Source organism: Trachinotus anak, unplaced genomic scaffold (assembly GCF_046630095.1).
Source record: "Trachinotus anak isolate AG129_WGS33_773 ecotype Australia unplaced genomic scaffold, CSIRO_AGI_Tana_v1 ptg000015l, whole genome shotgun sequence".
NCBI classification, from domain to species: domain Eukaryota; kingdom Metazoa; phylum Chordata; class Actinopteri; order Carangiformes; family Carangidae; genus Trachinotus; species Trachinotus anak.
In genome coordinates, this window is record NW_027273866.1 from 14,198,419 (window position 1) to 14,218,898 (window position 20,480).

Genomic DNA, 20,480 nt, shown 5'->3' on the forward strand with positions numbered 1-20,480 from the left:
GTTGGGGGGCAAAAAGGCATAAAGCATACACAGCGACACTGTCTGTTTTCCAAAGAAATAAACAGCCCCCCACCCCCCACCTCCTCCCCCTCCTCCCCCTCACAACTCCTTCCCATACAACTGAATAACTCTGAACATCTGGCGGAGTCAACGCAGGCTACCCACGCAGTAGTAGCCACATCTGGTTTGCATGAATGCGCGTCGCGGAAAGAAATGACCAGATGAACACCAGTGAGGGGTCAGCAGTGCCTTTATTTGATTCGAAATTCCAATTAAGTCACGGGTACTAACCTCGGCTAAAGATAATCCAAGTTCAGGGTAATCCAACTCCTGTTTGACACCTCTGAGGTTCAGATTTTACATCTACAAAAATTCTTTTACAGTGAGGATTTACAGTCTATACATGTTATCAGTACACCTGGAGAAACCCTGTAACATTCCTTCTGCACCGGCTGATTGATGTCTATACAAAAATGTAGAGCAGCTCAACCTCAATGCCGGCCAGCTCTGGTCAGGTAAAACTTTTTAAATGTGCATTTTTTACATTTTGTAAATATATATATTTATATTAATCATTTACAATCCTGATTATACAACTATCTAATTAGCAAAAATGCAGGCACTTTACTTCCAGAACTTCCTTAGTGCCTATAAATAGGAAAAACGCCACCCATTTACATATATATAACTATATAATAGTACTGTACTTAAACATAGGAGCAGTCTCTAGCCTCTGATCAGCCACAGTCAGCAGTTACAGCCATAATTACAACGCTTGTTGCATATCACAGTCTGGCTGTCTGGAGAAGACAAGATTTAGCAAAAATGTCGTTATGGTTTTAACAGATGTACTGAACCACATAAATCTCTACACAGGCTGCTGCCAGAGAGTTTTTAGGAAAGTCCTGGATCAGAAACAGTTGACTGCATTGTTGAAAAGAATTAAAAAAAAAATAAGACAAGAAAATACAATGAAATGAAAGGATGAAAACTGAGGGACATGAGATGTTTCCTCTTGCAAACAGAGGTGATGGTTCAACTCAACTCACATGTATTGAACTGCACACAGTGAGTTTACAAGGTCACTTGTGTTCAGAACTGGTGCGATGAATAAAAATGTACGAAGTAGCTCATAATCAACAGGACAGTTTCTAGAAAGATCTACTGTGTTGCTCTCGCTCTGAATGACCTACATCTTGAAAATGTTCTCATCCCGCGTCTTTGATCGTCATCGACCATTTCCAACTTTTGGTTTAACACCTAATAATAATGCTGAATAGGAAACACTTTTACTGATGTGTAAAGGGAGACTCTGTTGCATAGAACAGTAATTGCAATTACAACTGATTCTAAAAAAACTAAAGTTTCAATCCCGTCCCAAAAAAGGGAATATTAAGCCTTTATGAATTGTCTGACCATTTATTTTGGCAAGAATAAAAAAAAAAAAAAAAAAAAAAAAGAGCAGCAATTAAGTAGCAGACCTGCTCAAATATCTCAGTCTGTGTAGTGTAAAACTCATGTTGGATGAATTAAGACGTCTGACTGGCCCTCGGCCGATCACTGCTTCAACAAGTCTTTGAGCACGGCTCCGGCACTGGCCTCAGCTGAGACTGGCACAGGTGTGAAGGAGGGCAGGGCGTCAGAGATGGGCTTCATCAGCAGGTGACCTCCCGAGCCGCCAGAGCTGGAACCAGCAAGCAGAGGCACCGCTGCCGAGCGAGGGGCCAGGAAAGGATTGGACTCGCCGGCTCGCTTACTGGCTGCTGCAGCGCCTGAGAGGAGAGAGGCTTCAATTTAAATAAAGTTTGATGTGTTTGGGAATTTAAGAGAACAACAACTCCCGTCTGACATGACTCATTAAACACGAGAGAGACATCCTGGTGGTGGTGTATTCTCGAAGGGATCGTTTACCTGCAGTGGTGCTGGAAGCAGCGCTGCCAGTTCTTCTCGAAGGCGGGGCGCTCAGAGGCTTGATGTCATGGACCGGAAGCCTTGGTGCTGGCAGCGTGGGGGTGGACTCCATCTCCAGGAACTTCACAAACATCTCTGAGAAGGACTGCGACAACAAAGCACACAGCAGTGTGTTGTGCTGAATTAGTCACATGTCTTACTGATCCAAGCAGCATTAATATCTTCCCAGCCCTAAACTGTGACTCCAGAGTGAAGAGTGCAGCTTCACATTAGCGTCCCGGCACAAAATCAGTGTCCTGCTCAAGGATAACTCAGCACAGCACATTTTACCAGTGGAAGTGGTTTCTAAACAGCTTCTCTGCTGCAATAAATGTGTATCCCTGAATGAATTCAAACTCTGTGTGTCATGTAGTGTGTAGTTGTTGCTGCCTTTTTGAAATTTACTTTAATATGTGTAAATTCCTGTAAAACCACATGGAGAGTGAGAGCAGACTTTTATCTTGAAGGATAGAAATTAACATATAAACTGTGCCATAGTTCCTGTGTTTTTTATTTTTCCTAAAGTGTTAATACATTTTTAAAGACGTCAATATGTTGCAATTTAGAATTCATATGCGTTTCCTATAATAGGAAATGTTTTGTTTTGACAGGAAGTGTAGTGCTTGTTTTATTTTATAAATTGTTTCATTGTGTTATACTTCTCCAAGTTTTACATGCATTTTCGTTCTGGGCTCTTTGGAAAGACGTGTATTTTCTTCACTTTCACACTTAAGCTACTTTAAACGAGTGCATGTTCTCATATACATTCTTATATACAATTGTTAGCGTTCGTGCATTTTATTCATGTTGTTCTCTCTTCTCTTTTCATTGTGGACTTTCCCTGAGAAACCATAGAGACCCTGTAAATACTTCGCTCCTCTGTAATTGTGGGGAAGTTATGCCAGTGCCATGTCCGGTGCCTTGGCTGCTGAAAGACAGTCCTGGGAAGTGATGATTGCACATGATACAACACAAAGCAGAGTTAGACCCACTACATGTTCCTCTGAGTTCTACTGTCCAGGTTAGAATATACACAACATAAACTGTGTCTCTGTGATGAAAGAACTTCATGTGGTGTATTCTTGTTACCGAGTTGAGCCCTTGGCCGCTGGTGGGCCTCTGCGGAGTGTTTGGGACACTTTGCGCTCCTCTGCCTCCCAGCAAGCTCGACATCCACCCGGTAACACCGTGCCGTCCGTCCTCCTCCAACATCTGCACAGACAAAGACAGGACAGGTTAGGGAATTCTCAGAGTCTCTGACACACATCTCACATCTCAGACTCCTAATATTCTATGACAAAATTACACAACAGGAGTTATTTATCCTCTTTCACCAAAAAAAGTTCATGGTTCTGTCTCCTACTATTCATCCAGGCTCTTTTTGAAGAGTAGATTTTCATCTTTTTTCAGAATAGTGGTTGGATTGTTTCAGTTTTAATTGCTCTTGGTTTCCTTTCTGCTTGCCACAGCTTTCTGGAAAATTATTTTGTGGACCCGCTCTCTGGTTAAACTCATGTACAGGCCCTCTGATTCATTGCTGACAGCCCACACTCCTAGAAGAAACTTGTGGCCTTATTATTCACTGCCATTCATACTCCCTAATCATCAGCGTCATTTGCTTGGCAGGACCCAGCCAGATGGATAGCATATATAGAGAGTATGGATCACAGCTTTGGGCTTAAAAAGGCACAAGAAGGAGGATACAAGCTGCTCCACAGAGGCTGATTCTGAAAAGACGGCTGCTTTTGTAGGACACTTGGCTGCTGTGAACACGAGTTGAGTGGAAAATTTAAATAGCATTAACAGGAGATGAGGGCAAGATGAAAAAAAAAAAAAAGTGGAACTACCTCCAACACAATAAAAAATTGGTCTTATGATGAGCTGTAATCGCATTTGCCCCTCACCCTGTATCTGTTTTCCTTTAAGAGTGTTGGGTAATTTACTTTGCAATCGCTGGCAGGAGTCCCACAGGGCTCCTGCCAGAAGATCTGCTCAAGGAAATGCTTTCTTTTTCAGGGCAAGCAGGACTGATTTTCAGGGGCTGCTTGAGTTGAAAGTAACTGCTGGACAGTGAGTTTTGTAGTTGACTGTCTCTCAAGGACATGTTTAACTAATTAAACATTTCAAAAACTAAAAAAAAAAGAAAAAAAGTCTTAATGTCAGAAGCGGTCTGCGGTGTCCAGAGTATGGGAATGTTAAACTAGATAAAAACTATACTTACTGTACTGGTAGGTGGTGGAAATCCTCTATCCTAAAGTACTTTAATGGTCATTGTGTCATGTGACTGACATAAATCCCAACGTTGTGAAGCTCCTGATGCTGGTTTCACTTTTTGTTATGACTGTACCACAGCAGTGTTAATTTAGCTCTAAGGCTACTCCTTTATTTTAGCAGGAGAGCTGTAAACCTGAGGTTTGGACTCAAGTCAGACTTACTGTAACAAATCTGACAATATTTTCCGTGAGGATGAATATGAACAGTCCAGAACATAGTCGCCTGTAAAACCACAACTTGACACTCATGATTTTACAGGATCTAAGAAGATATAATGTGTGAATTAGTGAACTTTAGAGGTGCTGGTATTTTTAGCTTCAGACAGAGGCAGGCTCACTGTTTTCCCCTGGAACTTCAGTCTTTATGCTATGCTAAATTAAGCTAAGCTAACCAGACAATCACACAAGTGGCATCAATCTTCTCACCCAACGGTCAGCAAGAAAGTGAATAAGCAGATCTCCCAACTTACTTGAGACTTGACTTGCTAAACAGCTGATTAGACTTAAAGTAAAAAACATGCAGGTCTCAACTCTTGGCCTGGTAAATATAAGACACCAACTGACAAACTCACTAATCTAACACAGCTGTGAAAGGAAAATATTCACATACTTAATGATCAACATTCAGAGAGAAAGACTTGAAGACCTGCAAACTACTCACGACTTGACTTGGACTGGAAGTCACAAAGAGTTAAACACAGCTGTGTATCATGTTGAATGTTTCTCTGTCAGCTTCAGCCTGTCACTGTTGTTGCTCTTTACACAGTTTGTCTGTGCCGCATGATTTTGACAGAACTAAACCAACATACTGACTAATATGAGCTTATTGCAGACACATTAGTACTGGCGTGAATGTACGGTGGCTGAGAGGTAATAAAAAACTGTTGGAGAGAAATCCAGAGATTGTTGCCATCACACAGACTGTCCAAGATGTAATTGCCTGATAATATTGTTATTGGATTTTTTATCCCCTCAAATATTGATATCAGCCTCAAAACTCCTGTAAAAGTCAAACTATACCTTTTCACAGTTTTGCCCTTTGTTGCCTCAAACAAATGCTGAAAACCTGCAAAAAATGACTACTGTTTTATAGTATACAGTTTGTTTGTTTTTTTAAACAGCCTTTTAACACTGTGTTTCCATTAATTTGTCCACCCCCTGTACTTCTGGGTAAATTAGTACATCGTCTTGGGCAGTTATATATACCCTAAGCGCCTAAAAAAAAAATGAAAAAATGAATGAGTATATCAATAAAATAGTAATATAAATTCTTTACAGCTCAAATTAAGATGCTGGTAAGATAATTAGAAAAAAACACTACTACAAAAACTACTTTTTTCACGAGTATTTGAGTGTTACAACACAGCTGATTTGAGGCAGGGGCTGTTCTTTTGTACTATTAGTCTGGTGATAAATCCTGCATTTATTCCCAAAATGGAACAATGCCACAGACACAGCTCACTGAGAGTTCAAGACTTCACACTACAATCAGAAACTGTGTCATTTCTAACAACTGCTGCAGAAACACAGAATCATTTCCCTTTGAATATGAGTCAAGACACCTCTCACCTTATCGACGTCTTCTCGGCTCAGGCCCAGAACACTTCCCATGAGCCTCAGCACATCGGCACGCTTGGTCTTAGGTGTGTGGAAGTATCCCAAGAACAGGTTACGCATCAGGACTCTGGAAAGAGAACAACATGAATAACAAGCTGTGATGTAATCCAATGTTCGATCCAGTTTTTAACACAAGCTGCATAAATAAGCTGAAAATGTATGAATCTGAATATGTGCTTATCTTTGTTTCTCCTTGGAAGGAGGCACGTAAGATTCATTTCTAGCTATTCCAACACTTGACAGCAGTTACTTATGGATGGGAGGGTTCATCTCTCTCTTGCCTCTGTACTGTGAAAACCATGTATCTCTAGAATGATTTTTCATGAGCCAAGAAACACAGAATTGATCTCAGCTTTGTGACAATGCATTCATCTGGTAATCCAAGGGCGGTTTCAATGCTTTACGCAGCTAATGATGTAGGAACAATGACTCAACCAATAAAGGAGTAATGGAACACTTAATCCTTCAGTTTATCTGGAAAAAAAAAATCACTAAATTAAGAGACACATAGTTTTCATTGGAAAGCAACAGACTGCATAAGTTTGCTCAGCTCAGTGCTTTGATGATGAGACTGGATCACATTTCTGTTTGCATGTAACTTTTTTTTAATCCCTTGAAATTGTGGGAGATTTATTTTAGAAATATATGAGAACCACAGGAGCTTTTAATCATAATCTCATTTGTCTGAATAAAGAGGTGTATGATTTAACCCCAACAGGAATTAACTCACTTGTCTATTTTCCCCTCAGTGCTGTTCAGAAGGTTCATCAGTTTCCTCTGCGCCTCCTCCAACATCTCCTGTCTCACATCCACTGAAAAACACACACAGAGGCACAATGATGAGATGTTTTTGTAACCTTTAGTTTGTGCCTCTAAGGTATTAACATTAAGACATGGGAACAACCGATTTCATGAACGATAAGATCTTTGAATAACTCTGAAGGTCATTTGACTACACTCATCTTGTTTGAAGGCATTTTCCAAAATCCTCAAAGGCTCTTCAAATCAGTTGGATTAAAAAATACACTCTTTTTGTAAAAAAAGCTAAATATTAACACTAAACTTTGTATGAAAACATAACATTAGAATGCATCAGTGCATCAATATATACCAATATAAATCATTATCAAATCCTTAATTCTTGATCACTTTGTAGAATTTAAGATAAAAGATAAGTGATAGAAGATAAAAGATTAAATATATATATTTTGTTTTGGCTTTTCAGCTTTTTTTATTTTTATAGGATATAAGAGGTGGACAGGAATGTCAGGGGAGAGAGAGAGAAGGGATGGAAGGCAGCAAAGGGCCTGGGCCGGACCTGAACCTGGGCAGCTGCAATAAGGACTCAGCTACCAGGGCACTGCAGTGGTAACACAACGTTAGCTTCTTATTGCTAAGACTTAGTTCAGCACATTCTAACAGTTAATCAACTATTCATAGACCCAATGTAAATTCTCCATAAGTGACTGAGTGAGTAAGAAAATATAAGGCCTCATATCAGCTTTAAACAAATGTCTGAAAATCAGCCAGATACGTCTGAGAATTTGCTGTGATGTAATGTACGTATCTGAGAGTGATAAGAGAGGAGTGCTGAGTGTCACACTAAAAATAATACAGGAGACTGTAACCAGTGAAGTTTCAGGGGGGGTTACAGCTTCACTTATTATGCCTGCTAATCAGCCTGTGATAAGAACACTAAAATAGAAATACGACTCTGGGAGAAAGGAAAAGACATCCATGTTTAAAAGCTGTCAAGCCAGAGAAAACGAGAAAGAACAGCAGAAGTCTCCATAATGTCTGAAATAAATGTTGTAGAGCAGAGTTCAAAGAAATTTACTTTATTACAGCCTCATGATGACACCTTTATTTTGCTGTAAAACTGGAAATCTCAAGTTTATAAGGATTACTCTATAATAATCAAATCATTGCCATTCAACACATGGAGAAAAAAACAAAACTGGAAACATAGAAGTTGGCTCACCTTGTTTTTTCAGCTCTTCGATCTGCTCCTCCTTCAGATCCAGCTGATCAGTGAGGCGAGACGCTGAATCTAGAGCAGCGTTGGCCTCGTCCAGGTTCATCTGTCAGAGAACACAGACCCATTAAAGAACAGCTCTCACTCAACTGCCATATAAACTGTCATCAAGAAAATATGTAGGAATAAATTCACTTCCAGGCCTCGCTGTTGACAGCAAATGTTGAATATAAATAAAAAGAATGTACTATTAAATCAGTTATTGATTATTGGTTTACCTGAAGGGCAGATGCTTGGTCTTCCAGGTTCACAGCTTTTCTTCTCCACTCCTCCTTCTCCCTCTTGTGCTTTTCAAGCTCTGCTGAGTACATGGCTTTCTCTTCTGATGGTGCAAAGAGAGAATAAAACAACTAATAATACAATAAAACAAAAATGCTACAAAAAAACAAAACAAGATAATATTAGATTGCTGGAATCTGCAAAATGTGCATTGCACAAGCAAAGAATGAAAGAGTTGAAGCCTGCAGACTCGCCTTGTTGAAACTGCTCTAGCACCATCTGCAGGTTTGAGAGCGACACTGCATACTGGTTGACCTGCTCCTGGGAAGTCCGGAGTTGCACAAGCGCTTCATCCCTCTGCTTCACCACTCCGCTCAGCTGCTCCTGCAGAGACTCCACCTGCATGGTCGCCTGTTGGCTGCAGGCAGCAGACAGACGAGGAGAAACACAGGAGGAATGAAAATAACAATGAAACAACATACTGAGATCTAGTGGACAGATATGAACCAATAAGAAGCCACACCACTGACGCCGGGAACATTTTTCAAATGGTTCATCATGATATCATTGCTCAAGGAAAGCAAAGCAAAGAGAGTGAGCAAAGATGCAGCTCTATTTCTAAGATTTCCAATTAATGATCACACCAAAAATTCATGTGAAGGAAAACTGTGACATTTAATGTAATTCTATTATTCCCAACTGAATATGACAGAGAAACCCTGTGTTTTATCTACACCACAGACTTCTATTTAAAGTGAAACTGTCGTATTTCAGCATCATATCTATTACACGTGCTGCAGTTTCAGTTTATGCTAACCTGGCATTCTCCACTGCATTTGAGGAGGTAGCCAGTTTCTCATCCAGCATTGCCACCCTCCTTCTCAGTTCGGTCTCCCTGTCCTCTGCAGCGAGGGCTTCTCTCGTGTACGAGTCCTCGATCTCCAAGAGGTGATTGCGCAACCTTTCCAGCTCCAAGTTGAGCCGCTGTTCTTTATCCCTCATGTGTTGAAGCTGTGAAGAAAATATCACAGCAAGTTTGATTCCTGGACAGTAATTCATACTTTCAACAGACCTAAATGTATTGAAGATTATACAGTGTGATTTAAGCAGCTAGATCACATGATAAATCATCATCACCTGCTACCAGTTAACTAGAAGTATGTGTTCTATGAAGTCTCCTTCTGAAAAATGGACATTTGGAAATCAATAAATCTTTCATATTTTCACTGAACATTCACTTCACATTCTGCAAGTAGAAAAAAAAGTAATGTCAGCCCTGTTTTATTTTCATACTGGCATGGTGGAAACATGACATAATAAATGATCCTATAATAACATAACTATTTATGTAATATAATGCAGAGTAATGTGTGGTACCTCGGTCTGTACCGCAGTGGTCTCCATTTGTTTCTGCTTGAGCGCCATCATCACCTGATCCCTCTCCTGCTGGAACGCCACAGCTTTCTCCTGCATGGACTTCAGCTCATTCAGGAGCTGATTCAGCTCCCCGGACTTACCCTGTGTCACATCAAGAGAATAAATCACAAATCTATAAAACTATTTGAGCAATAAGGAACAGCAGAAAAGCAGTTCACCGTTTAAAGTGACATGATGGATTCAGGAAAAACAAAAGAAATAAGTGTGAAGTGTGAAGTCTAAGGCTGAAGAACTGACCTGCTCTTTGTCCTTGAGCATCCTCTCCACAGTTGCAGCCTTCTCACTCATTGCACTCAGTTCAAACTCCTTCTCCCTGAGGAGGAGGGAAACCTGCATGTTGGTTTCCTGCAGCGCTCTGAACTCCGACTCTTTTTCTCGAGAGCGTGCGGCTACGAGCTCGTTCTCCTCCTTCAGCTTCTTCACATCCATTTCCAGAATGAGAGCGCGCTCTTTCAGGTTGGTGACAGCCTGCTTCAGCACCTCGTTGTCATTCTCACGGTTGCGTAGTGCCTCGCTGACCTGGATTAGCTGGTCTCCTTTGGTTTTGATGAGCAGGTCCTTCTCCCTCACTGATCTCTGCTGAGCGTCTAGCCTCTCTCTGATCTGCCGAACCTCCTCAGCCTGACTTCTCTGCTCGTTCTCTGAGGCCGATGCTGAGTTGGAGAGCCGGTGGTTGTTCTCCTGGAGAGTCCTGATCATGTTCTCCTTCTCGGCCAGCTGTCCCCGCAATCGTCCAAGTTCTTCCGGCAGTTTCTCATTGTGTACAGGTGAAGCTGTCTGGTGGCTGGGAGCATCAGCTGAGAGAGAAGATTCACTAGACTGAGCAGCTACAACTTCAGGAGTCTGTGCCACGCTGTCCAGTTTACCCAACAGGACATCCTTGGTGGAGCTGAGCTGGGTGATGGTCTGCTGCACCTGTGCGAGCTCCTGACTCAGATTTCCCAGCCTCCTCTCCTTCTGCTCGTAGCTCTGGATCAGTCGAGCGTAGTCCACCGACAGCTTGGAGCTGCAGTCGCTGTCAGCGGAGACCTGACCCTGCAGCTTGATCAGCTCCTCCTGCAGCTGGGCCGACTCGTGCTGCATGTTCTTGACCGTTGTAATCACTTGCTGCTTCCACTCCTCCATCTTCTTCACCTGCTGCTTCAGTGTGTCCCTCTCCTGCAGCAGCTCCTCAAACTGGTTGCTGCTGACGCCTCCAGAGCCGGGGCCAGACTCTCCTCCCGAGGACTGCAGGACGGTCACCAGGGTTTGGCACTTCTGCGTCAACGCATCGATCTCTATGTCCTTCTCCCTGATGATGCGTGACAGGTTCTGGATGGTCTCCTTGAACATCTCGTGGCTTCCTGACGGGTCACTCATGTTGGAGAGGCGCTGATTCTCCTGCTGAAGCTTCAACAGAGCTGCCTCCTTCCCCGCCATGATATCCATGAGGCGGTGGTAGTCGGAGCGAAGCTGGCTGTTCTCTCTGGTCTTCTCATTGAGCACGGCTAACACTTGCTCTCTCTCCACAGCGTACGCCTGCACCTGCTGCTGCAGGAACATGATGTCCTGGCTGTGGCCGCCACCTCCGCCCATGGAGACTCTGGCGTGAAGTGCCTGGATCTCCAGATCCTTCTGGAGGATCATCTGGGAGAGTTTACCCACTTCATCCCGAGACACCACCAGCTGATCCAGCTGTTTGGTCAACGAGAGGTTCTTCTCGTTCAGCTGGCTGATCTCAGTCTCTTTCTCCTTGATGCCTCTCACCAGTTTCTCTATCTCTACCTTAGACAGGTCGTGTTTCTCGTTGCCATTCTCCTGATTGAGAGTCTGGGTCTTGTCCTCCTGCAGGATGACCTCACCCTGCACAGGTGGAGAGTCAGCACGGCCCTGACTCACGCTGAGCCGATCTACCGTCTGCTGGAGGCGAGCTATCTCCTCATCTCTGGCGTGTATGAGTGTGTCGTAGTTAAGAGTGGTCTGCTGATGGCGAGCGTGAGCCTGCTCAAGCTCACTCTGTTGGGCCTGGAGGGACTCGTGCGACCGCAGGAGAGAGGCCTGCTGCTCCTCCATGGTTCTCCTCAGAGTCTGGACCTCTTCTTCTAGGCCGTTCCTGGACGACTTGAGCTGGGTGATCTCTGTCTCCAGCTCTGTGATAATGTCCAGGGTCCTGGGCTCAGCCAGAGGTTGAGGTCTGCTCTGCTGATCTCTGAGGCGATCAATCTCTTCTTTCAAATGGCTGTTCTCCTCCTTCATACCCCCCAGCTGTTTATCCTTGTCCTCCAGCGCCTGCCTGAGAGCTTCGGCTTCTTTGGTCGCAACTGAGATACTGTTCTCCATTTCCGCCTGCAGATCCGCAGCATTTTGCTTTAAAGTGTCCATGAAGACATCCTTCTCTTGCAGCAGATCCGTCAGCTGCTTCTGTCCCGCAACTGTGATCGAAAGCATCTCATTGGTGTCTCTGTGGTCAGATGCCAACTGCTCCACGTCTCTCTTCAGCTGAGCTATCTCCAAGTCTTTCTCCTGGTTGAGCTTGATGGCGCGTTCATGCTCCATCTGTAAAGCCGAGGCGTCCATGGAGCGAGCTCGGGTCAGCTCCTCAATCGTCTGCTGGTACTGTTTCGTCTGTTCAGCCACTGTTTTCTCGCTCTGCCTCAATTCACCATCCAGCTGATTTTTCTCCAGCTTCAGGGCTTCAATACGAGTGTCCTTTTCTCTTACTGTCCTATTCAGAGCAGCCTGGCTTTCCTTCATCTGCTTGGTTAGTTCCTCTACTTTACCCAGAGCCTCCTCACTCTCCACCTTCAACCTCCTGTTCTCCATCTTTAACTCATAGTCTGCAGACATCACCTTCTCCTGAGAGCTCCTCATCTCGTCCAAATCTGTCCTGAGGTCTGACAACTCCCTCTCCTTCCTTGCCAGCTCCTCTATAGTTCCCTGTGCTTCAGTTCCTCTCTCCCCTGCCTGATCCAGCTGTGCTTTAGCAGCAGATAACCGCTCCTCCTTCTCCTGCAAAGCCTTCTTCAGCTCTGTGATTTCTCTACGTGCCTCCCTGCTCTGCTCCTGTGCATGTCCCAGTTTGTCTTTCAGCTCCTTCGCTGTCCGTTCCAGCTGTTGTTTACCCATATGGAGGTCGTTCAGGTTGAAAGCACTCTGGCTCACTTTCTCCTTTTGGGTTTCCACCTCTTGCTCCAGTGTCCTTTTCTGGTCTTTGGTTGTGTTGAGCTCTGCAGTCAGTCTTGTCAGCTCGGCCTCCACTTCCCTCAGCTGTCCAGAGAGCTGCTCCTTCACTGAGATCATATGCTAGTGACAAAGAAAAGGTAGAAACAAAACCCAAAGTCAATAAAGTGTTACATTCTCTCTCTCTCTCTGATGTGAGGAGTTTCTTCACATATTCCTTTAAAATTTCTTACTTTTTGTAAACCTTGATTTAAAAGGCTTGATCATTTTTGATCAGTGTGAAGTTACCACAATGTGTGCGATCACAGTGGGGTTGAAACCATAGAAAATGTGGAACCACATCTCCTGCAATATATGTGGAGAGACCTTAGACCTATATGTGAACCTTAGAATAACAAACAGAGTGAGCCACCGTCATCAGTCAGACCTGTGTTGCCTCCTGGTTTTGCCGGTCTAGTTCTTCCAGCTCAGACATCAGAGTGTCCCGCTCCTCCTCGGTGGCTCTCAGGGCCTTTTCTCTCCTCTCCAGCTCGACCCTCAGATCCTCCAGTGACTCAGATTCTCCAGAATCGGCTCCATTATTGCTAACTATTTGTTCCTCTGCCACTTTGAGTCTTTCTTGCAGATTGCACTGTAAAAAAAAAAAAAGAAGAAAGAATTACTTCAGGACTTGATAAAATCCAACTGATTTCAATCATCTAGACTGTGTTCTTTTCATATCACATTATTAGATGAGGAGCCAGCAAGTGTAACTAAACTAATCAAGAAATTAAAAAAGACTTATGTTTCCCCTTTTACAAGTGACACATTTACTTAATTACATATAGACATTCAGTACAGACATTAATTACAATTATAGAGCAATTATTTAAGGCAGACATCTTAATTTTCTGGATCATTAACAAACCTTCTCTTGTTCTAGGACCTCCTTTTCTTGTCTCAACACTCCAATGATGGTGTTCAGTTCTAAGATGTCTGCATGCTCAACTTCTTCCTTTGGTTCTGCCTGAAGTAAAAAAAATAATTTTAAAAAACATTAAACTTGGGATACTAATCATAAAAACCCATTTTAGTTAATGTTTTATATTCCAACTTACTTCAGTCTGGTTTTTCAGTCTCTCTATTTCTTTTTCTGCAGCTGTAAAGAAGAAATTTTAGTTAATACACAGGTTTAATTATGTCGGAAAACACTTTATAGTTTATAGTAAGGAGTCAGTTAAATTAAAGCTTTAATGAAGCAGATGAGAAACAGCAGCATTCAGTAGTTGTCTTCGACATGAGTCTAAATAATGACAGTGTACCTGTGAGGTTTTGTCTCAGCACTTGGATCTCGTGGTCTAGCTGAGCTTTCTGCACAGCCTTCCCCTCCTGCTCTTGCACTCGTGTCTGGAGCTCGGCGACAGACGCCTGCAGCCGCATGTAATTCTGCAGCAGCCCGGCGTTTTCTTCCTGGGCCTCATCCTTCTCCACCTGCAGCTCGGCCTGCTTCTTCTGTGCCTCCTCAAGGCTGGCAGACAGCTCGGCCAGCTGCTTCTCCCGCTGCTCTGCCACTTCCTGCAGCGAGCGAATGCTTTTCTGGAGTTCAGGCAGCTTGGAGGCGTCTGATGAGGAACTGGTTTGACCACCTGGAGACAAGGACGTGGAGGAGGGAGTTCATTTTGTGTGTTGTACCTGAGCAGAAACACTGAGCTGGACTGTAATGGAGGCAGAGTAAAAAGTTACACTCAACTGCATTTGACAAAACTGCCACGTTATAATATTTTTTTCTTGCAATCTTGCTTACAGCCGACCTTTGTTAGAATAAAAGTTCTAAAAAAATATTTGGTATCGAATCTACAATTAAATCAGTAAATCACTGCCACAACTAAAGTCACAATAACGAATGTGAGGCTGACCACTCTGAATCTGCTCCTCCAGCTCCTCTATCCTCTCCTCGTACTCTGCTAGCTCCTCCCTGTGTCGCCGGGTGATGTCGGCCATCTTCTGCCGCTGGGCGTCCTGCAGAGCCGTCAGTTCATGCTGGTGTTCGTCCACCTCGCGACTCATCTCCTCCCGCAGCTCCTGTTCCACGGCAGCAATGACGTCGCGGTTAGAGTCTCAGTGTCATTACTATGTTCTGCTCTCACAGTATTTGAAGATTTACATCCTACTTTATAATATGATTTATAATGACAACAACAGGAAGCTTTAATAATTACCTTAATAGTCCTCTGAAGCTTGAGAATCTCTCCCTGGTCGCCATTACCAGCTCCTGCTGCTGTTGATGCCTGGAATAAAGATGTAGACATGTGACCCCGGGTGCTATAAACTGAATACATTTGTTGACATGAAAACAGGCCTGACTCAGTGAGTGTTTCTTGGCATTTGTTTTGAACTTGCTTGGTGTGACACAAAGATCACCGCACTGAAAATCTATAAAAAAATTTCTTTCCAGAAACAATGTCCTTTACTAAGATTAGTTTTCATAGGGGTAATGTAGATCCCATGGAAACTGCTCACACTGAGGTCTGTGGTGTAACCTGGGGACTGTTTTTGGAAAGGAGGGTTGTTGAATATTTTAAATGTTACATTTTCATTGTTTCGAGCACCACAAACACAATTTACTTCATAGATCAATGTCCCAAAATCTGGGTTGTTACTTATTGCAAAATACGACTGGAGTTAATTTGAAATATTCTCTTCCGATTGTCTACATGATTTGTATCTCTCATGCTGCAACCTTCATACATCAGGCATCTAAAACCAAATAACTGCATGTGTGCAAAACAATACATTTGCTTGTCCCTGATAAATAATAACTTCTTTATATGCTTTGTTTTCAGGGCATCCCGATGACCCAGGACGCAGCTCTGTATCAGAAACCATCTAACCATCTGCTAAATCAATAAATTCTAATTGTTTTTACCTGAGACATTCTCCTCCAGTGAGCCACCTCCGCCTCCAGACGCATGACCTCTGTCGACAGCCGGTTGATCTCCTGCTGTGACCAGATGACGTCGCTGAGGTCCATTTCGTCGCCGTGGAACCCCTGGTTGGCCCCTGAGGGCCGTGACAGGTAAGACGAAGCAGAAGAGGAGGTAGTGGTGGAGGAAGTAGTGGTTACAGGCAGCACTGCGGTGCCGACGGAGGCAGACTGGGCCGACTGCTGCAGCTTCTGGACTTCCTCCTGGAGTCCACTCTGCCGAGCTTTCAGGTGACTGATCTCCACCTGGGAGGACACAAACAGACTTCAGGACCATTTTATACCTGGTGCTAATGAATCTTTAATAACATGGATGTTTACATTCCAGATATGGCTTTAATTCTAAAGACAAAAGTACGTACATCTTTCTGTTGCAGAAGGGTTCTGTATTCTGCAGACTGCCGTTTATTCTGGATCTCTGAAGCCTCCAGCTTCTCCTCGAGCTCTGCATGGAGCTTTCTTAATCTGTCATACTGCAGCAAAGAGAGAGGAACAAAGAATATGCAAAAAAATTACATTTATCTTGTCTGCTTTGCAGAAAGGAGCTCAAGGCCTGTGGTTATACCTCTGACTCTGAGGATGTGAAAAAAGATCTAACCTCAGATTTCTGAGTGGCAAAGGAGGCCTCGACTTCAGCCAGCTTGGAATTGGACACATGCAGTTCTGTGGCAGCATCTGTGGTTACATGGAAAAAAAATAGCATTAAAAATATGACAAACAGGCATTAGGACAGTGAGAATATTACATACGCTTGAATAATATTCTGAAGAAAAAAAAAATATAAACACAGATAAAAGAGGTGTTATTTTATTTTTAATTGATTGATTTTTGTGTTTTCAGATTTCTGATAACATGAAGTTTAAAATCAGAAATGTTCTCCAGGTTTATCTACCATGGCTCAAAGCACATTCAAGAGATAGTAACTTGTGACTGGTCTCTATCTTAGTCTCTCTCTCTCTCACACACACACACACACACACACACACAGATCTGTTTAGCTCTTCTCACATGACAAACAAACATGCACAGCTGAGCAGGGCAGCATTTCTGAGCTATGTGATCCTGACAACTGGACAAGGCTCAGCCCACATTTAACATTCATTACTACACAGACTGAAAAGCAAACACACAAGTACGTCCACAGCCAGTTAATGTCCTCTCTTTTAAAAACTTTACTTAAAAGATGGGTCTAAGGCCTGGTTTGTGGAGGGCTGCACAGCTGGCTCAGTGCTCCCTGCACAGTGATAAGAATTCATACTTGTGTTTTTTTGACTGGAGCTGTGAGCTGGAGATGTGCGGCCAAAGTTCTCTTTGCGTCAATGCTTTATCGCTGATCGTGTGTTTACTTTAGGGTGATGGTGGTTTATGGGTTGAATTGGACAAATATAATGGAGAACTTTTGATATAAACTCTATATTTGTGGCATCTTGATTTCATAAAACAGTAGAATCAAAACAAGATACTTAACCAAAATAAAAACAACAAAAAAAAAACAAAATAAAATCAAGACATACTGTATCACTGAATGAATAAATTTCCATCATGCAACAGCATTTAAAGAGAATATAATGAAAGAATTCAGTCATATCTGACCATGAGCGACTCTCTGTCTCAAAACATCATCAGTCAAACATCATCTGTAATCTGTGTCACCATCAGACTGTTATAACATCTCTGCTGTTACCTGCTGCTCTGCTGACGATGAATGAGTGAATGCAAATACTCAGAATGTTTGCTTGACATTTCACAACCAAATGAACTTTTATTCAACTTCTACTTCAAAGGGAAATTATGCTATAGATGAAAATATCAGACATATATATTTAAAAAAAAAGAAACCTACAACAGACTGTTGTTATTTCAAATGTTGAAATATAATTTGGAAATTTCAAAGTATGTGGATGAAACTGACATATTGTTGGAATCAGAGGTAACAGCTGCACATTGGGGTTACAGTTGTAGCCACGCTACAAGAGGCTGCATATGCATGAGAATAACAGCAAACAGAAACACACTGAGAAGCACAAACAATACCACTAAAAACGAAAGCAGCTGGTGTTTCTGTGCGTCCTTGTACGAGCATCTTAACACTGCTGACCCAGTGTCTTCGGCCTGTGTTCATAATTCATTCTCTGGCGCTGCACAGTAAAGTGACCGACACTGGAAAACATTGTGGAACACTAATGTGGTGTAACAGACTTGGAAATATTGAAATATAAGGATACACAGGCCTTCAGTGGGAGAGCACATTATAATTAAGAAATGATTCATAATTATGTCTGTTCAGTTAGCTTGAAGCACAACTAACTGAGAATGTGTGGTCTTCCTATTTACACGTCTACAGTGTGAATCAAAGGCTGAGTGTGACATGTGGTGCAGGATGGAAAAGGCAGAGTGTTGATTCAGCTGTATGGACAATTATACGCTGTAGTTTCTGGAGCTTCTGAAATATATAGTGCTATACTGAGCCGTGTTTCTAATACTCAGCCCACCCTCACTGATACAGTGTTACAGAGCTGAAACAATCAGCTGGTAGTTGATCGACAAAAGATTAAATTAACTAATTTCTTTGAACAAAAATTGCAAAAATCCACCATTTCCACTTTCCAGTACTGCTTTTTGTTTTTAGTTTTCTTTGATAGCAAACTTCATATTTTTGGGTTTGAGACTGTTGGTCACACAAAACAGGACATTTAAATATGTCATCTTGGGCTTAAGGAAATTGCACAGGTAATTTTTCACTATTTTCTGACATTAACAGATTAAATAATTAAGGGGACGAATCATCAAAATAATCTGCAGTTTAGTCTATATGGAAAATTATTGTTAGCTGGACCATAAAGTTAAACCAACACCTCTTTAAAACAAGTTAACAAACACTTTAACAAAAACTCAACACTGCAGGACTGTTTTAACTAGTTCTACCTAAACTGTGTCTAAGTATTATTTCTTTCACAATCTCCCTGTTCATAACATCATTTAGAGCAGGTCAGCCAGATATTTTTGGAGGTTCCCTTGTTTCCAGATGCCTGTTGACAGATAACCACCCACTCTAATATTTGACTAAATGCTGATTTCTCTAGAGGACAGTCTAGTGTCTAGTTTTGTGATGACATCTGCCTCACATGATGAGAGCTGAATATCAAACCCAGTTCCTTAAAAACCAAATATTGGTATTTCCTGATCCACTAATTGGCAAAATCTTAAAGCCAACACACACACACAGGATGTCTTATGAATATGGGATTGTCTCTATTTATTAATCATTTATATATTTGTAAGTTCCCAGGTTTCATGCTGTCATTTGCTTTTCATCTTCTTAAAAACCAAAACTCTTATTGTAGAGCTTGCTCCAAAGGTTCACAGCAACTAATCGCCCAGCCAATGCATGTGTTCACAAAATACAATCCAGGTGTAACTGATGATGTGGATTAAAACACGAACACAAACTCACCTCCGACTTCTTCCACCCCTTCCAGTAACATGTCTTTGGTAAAGGTTGATATCTGTCCGGTGAAAGACGACAGGCTCCCGCTGACCTGGCCCAGAGACTGGCCCAGGCCGGAGCCCAGTCCGCCCAGCCACGATGACATCTTTCAGGAGGGGTAAAAAAAACAAAACAAAACAAAACAAAGCAGGGCCGAGGAGGACGATAGGGAGTTAGCCTAGCTTTGACTCGAAAGGTGCTAAAGTCAGCTTGGTCATCGAGTTCAGCCGTAAACTGTAAACCACAGAGAGGCGGTCAACTTCAAAATCCACTTTTAATCTTCAGCAGCAAAGTCGCTTTCCGGGCTGAGGGACGCTCATTTAGCTCGGACCCGGCTAACAACAGCTGACGGTTTGCCTGGAGGAATTCGTCGAGACGAGCAGCCGAAGCGACATTATATCCCGGTCAAACAGCTCAAACCGGAGACGACGGGCTCGAAGCTGAAGTCTGTTCCGTCCGCTGCGGATGTGAGAGGTGTTTACAGCAGTTTGTTGTGAGTCCAAACAACACGGAGCCCAGAAAGTGCCACCTCAACTGCAGCCATTATCAGCTCGGCGGCGGCGATGGCTGTCAGGTTTGACGTGGACACGGAGCGGGGCAGTGGTGCATTGTGGGATACTGGAGGACCAACAAAATCAAGGTGCGTTCAATAGCTTCAGCTGAGAGTCAGGAGTGCTCTCCATCTACAATCATAATACCATCTATATTTATATTTTAGATTTAATCATATCTATAATTAGTTTAAAACCGTTTACGTTTAAACGTACTTCATTATAGTTACGTAGAATTTTGAAGAGTATTTCCATCTTCTACTAGTTTATACTTCTATGCTACAGTTCGGGGGCGAATATTGTACTTTTTTCACTCCACTACATTTATTTCATAACATAAGTTCATATTTACTTTGCAGATTCGGATTATTAAAACAAATAAAATGTACAAATACATCAATCAGTATTGCTCACCACAGAAAAGATACCTGGCAGTATGTGAAGTAACTGAAATAAGTCTAGCTGCATGAATGCAACAATATTTATAATGCAGTAATATTATAAATGCAAAATGCAAAATAAGTATTTTTACTTTAGGTACAAGAATATTTGGGTTATAATACTTTTACTTAAGTAACATTTCATTACATCAAATAACATTGTTCTTAGGTAATTTAATTTTTTACTTAAGTAAAAGCCTTTAGTACTTCTTCCACTCGTCTTCTTTTCATTGAGTATGATGCAGCTATTGTGGATTAATATTTATAATTAGCTGACACCAGTCGTTCCAACCCTCACCCTTCTGATTTCCAGAAATTATGATTTTTTAATCTTGCAATATCACAATATC

At 42.4% G+C, this 20,480-nt stretch overlaps 1 protein-coding gene across 1 annotated transcript; it reads right to left on the minus strand.

The window, feature by feature from the left end:
• Positions 1-232: 232 nt before the first annotated feature.
• trip11 (thyroid hormone receptor interactor 11) lies at positions 233-19,697 on the minus strand. Its single transcript, XM_071499032.1, has 21 exons — positions 19,107-19,697; positions 16,251-16,327; positions 16,015-16,125; positions 15,596-15,898; positions 14,889-14,957; positions 14,586-14,751; positions 13,992-14,315; positions 13,788-13,828; positions 13,598-13,696; positions 13,118-13,321; positions 9,769-12,813; positions 9,472-9,612; positions 8,912-9,105; positions 8,349-8,512; positions 8,094-8,197; positions 7,822-7,921; positions 6,571-6,652; positions 5,793-5,907; positions 3,040-3,162; positions 1,912-2,056; positions 233-1,772 (listed from the first exon to the last, which is right to left on the minus strand). The coding sequence occupies exons 1-21, from the start codon at positions 19,243-19,245 to the stop codon at positions 1,558-1,560; spliced, it is 5,961 nt and encodes a 1,986-aa protein (XP_071355133.1). The 5' UTR covers positions 19,246-19,697; the 3' UTR covers positions 233-1,557.
• Positions 19,698-20,480: the final 783 nt, after the last annotated feature.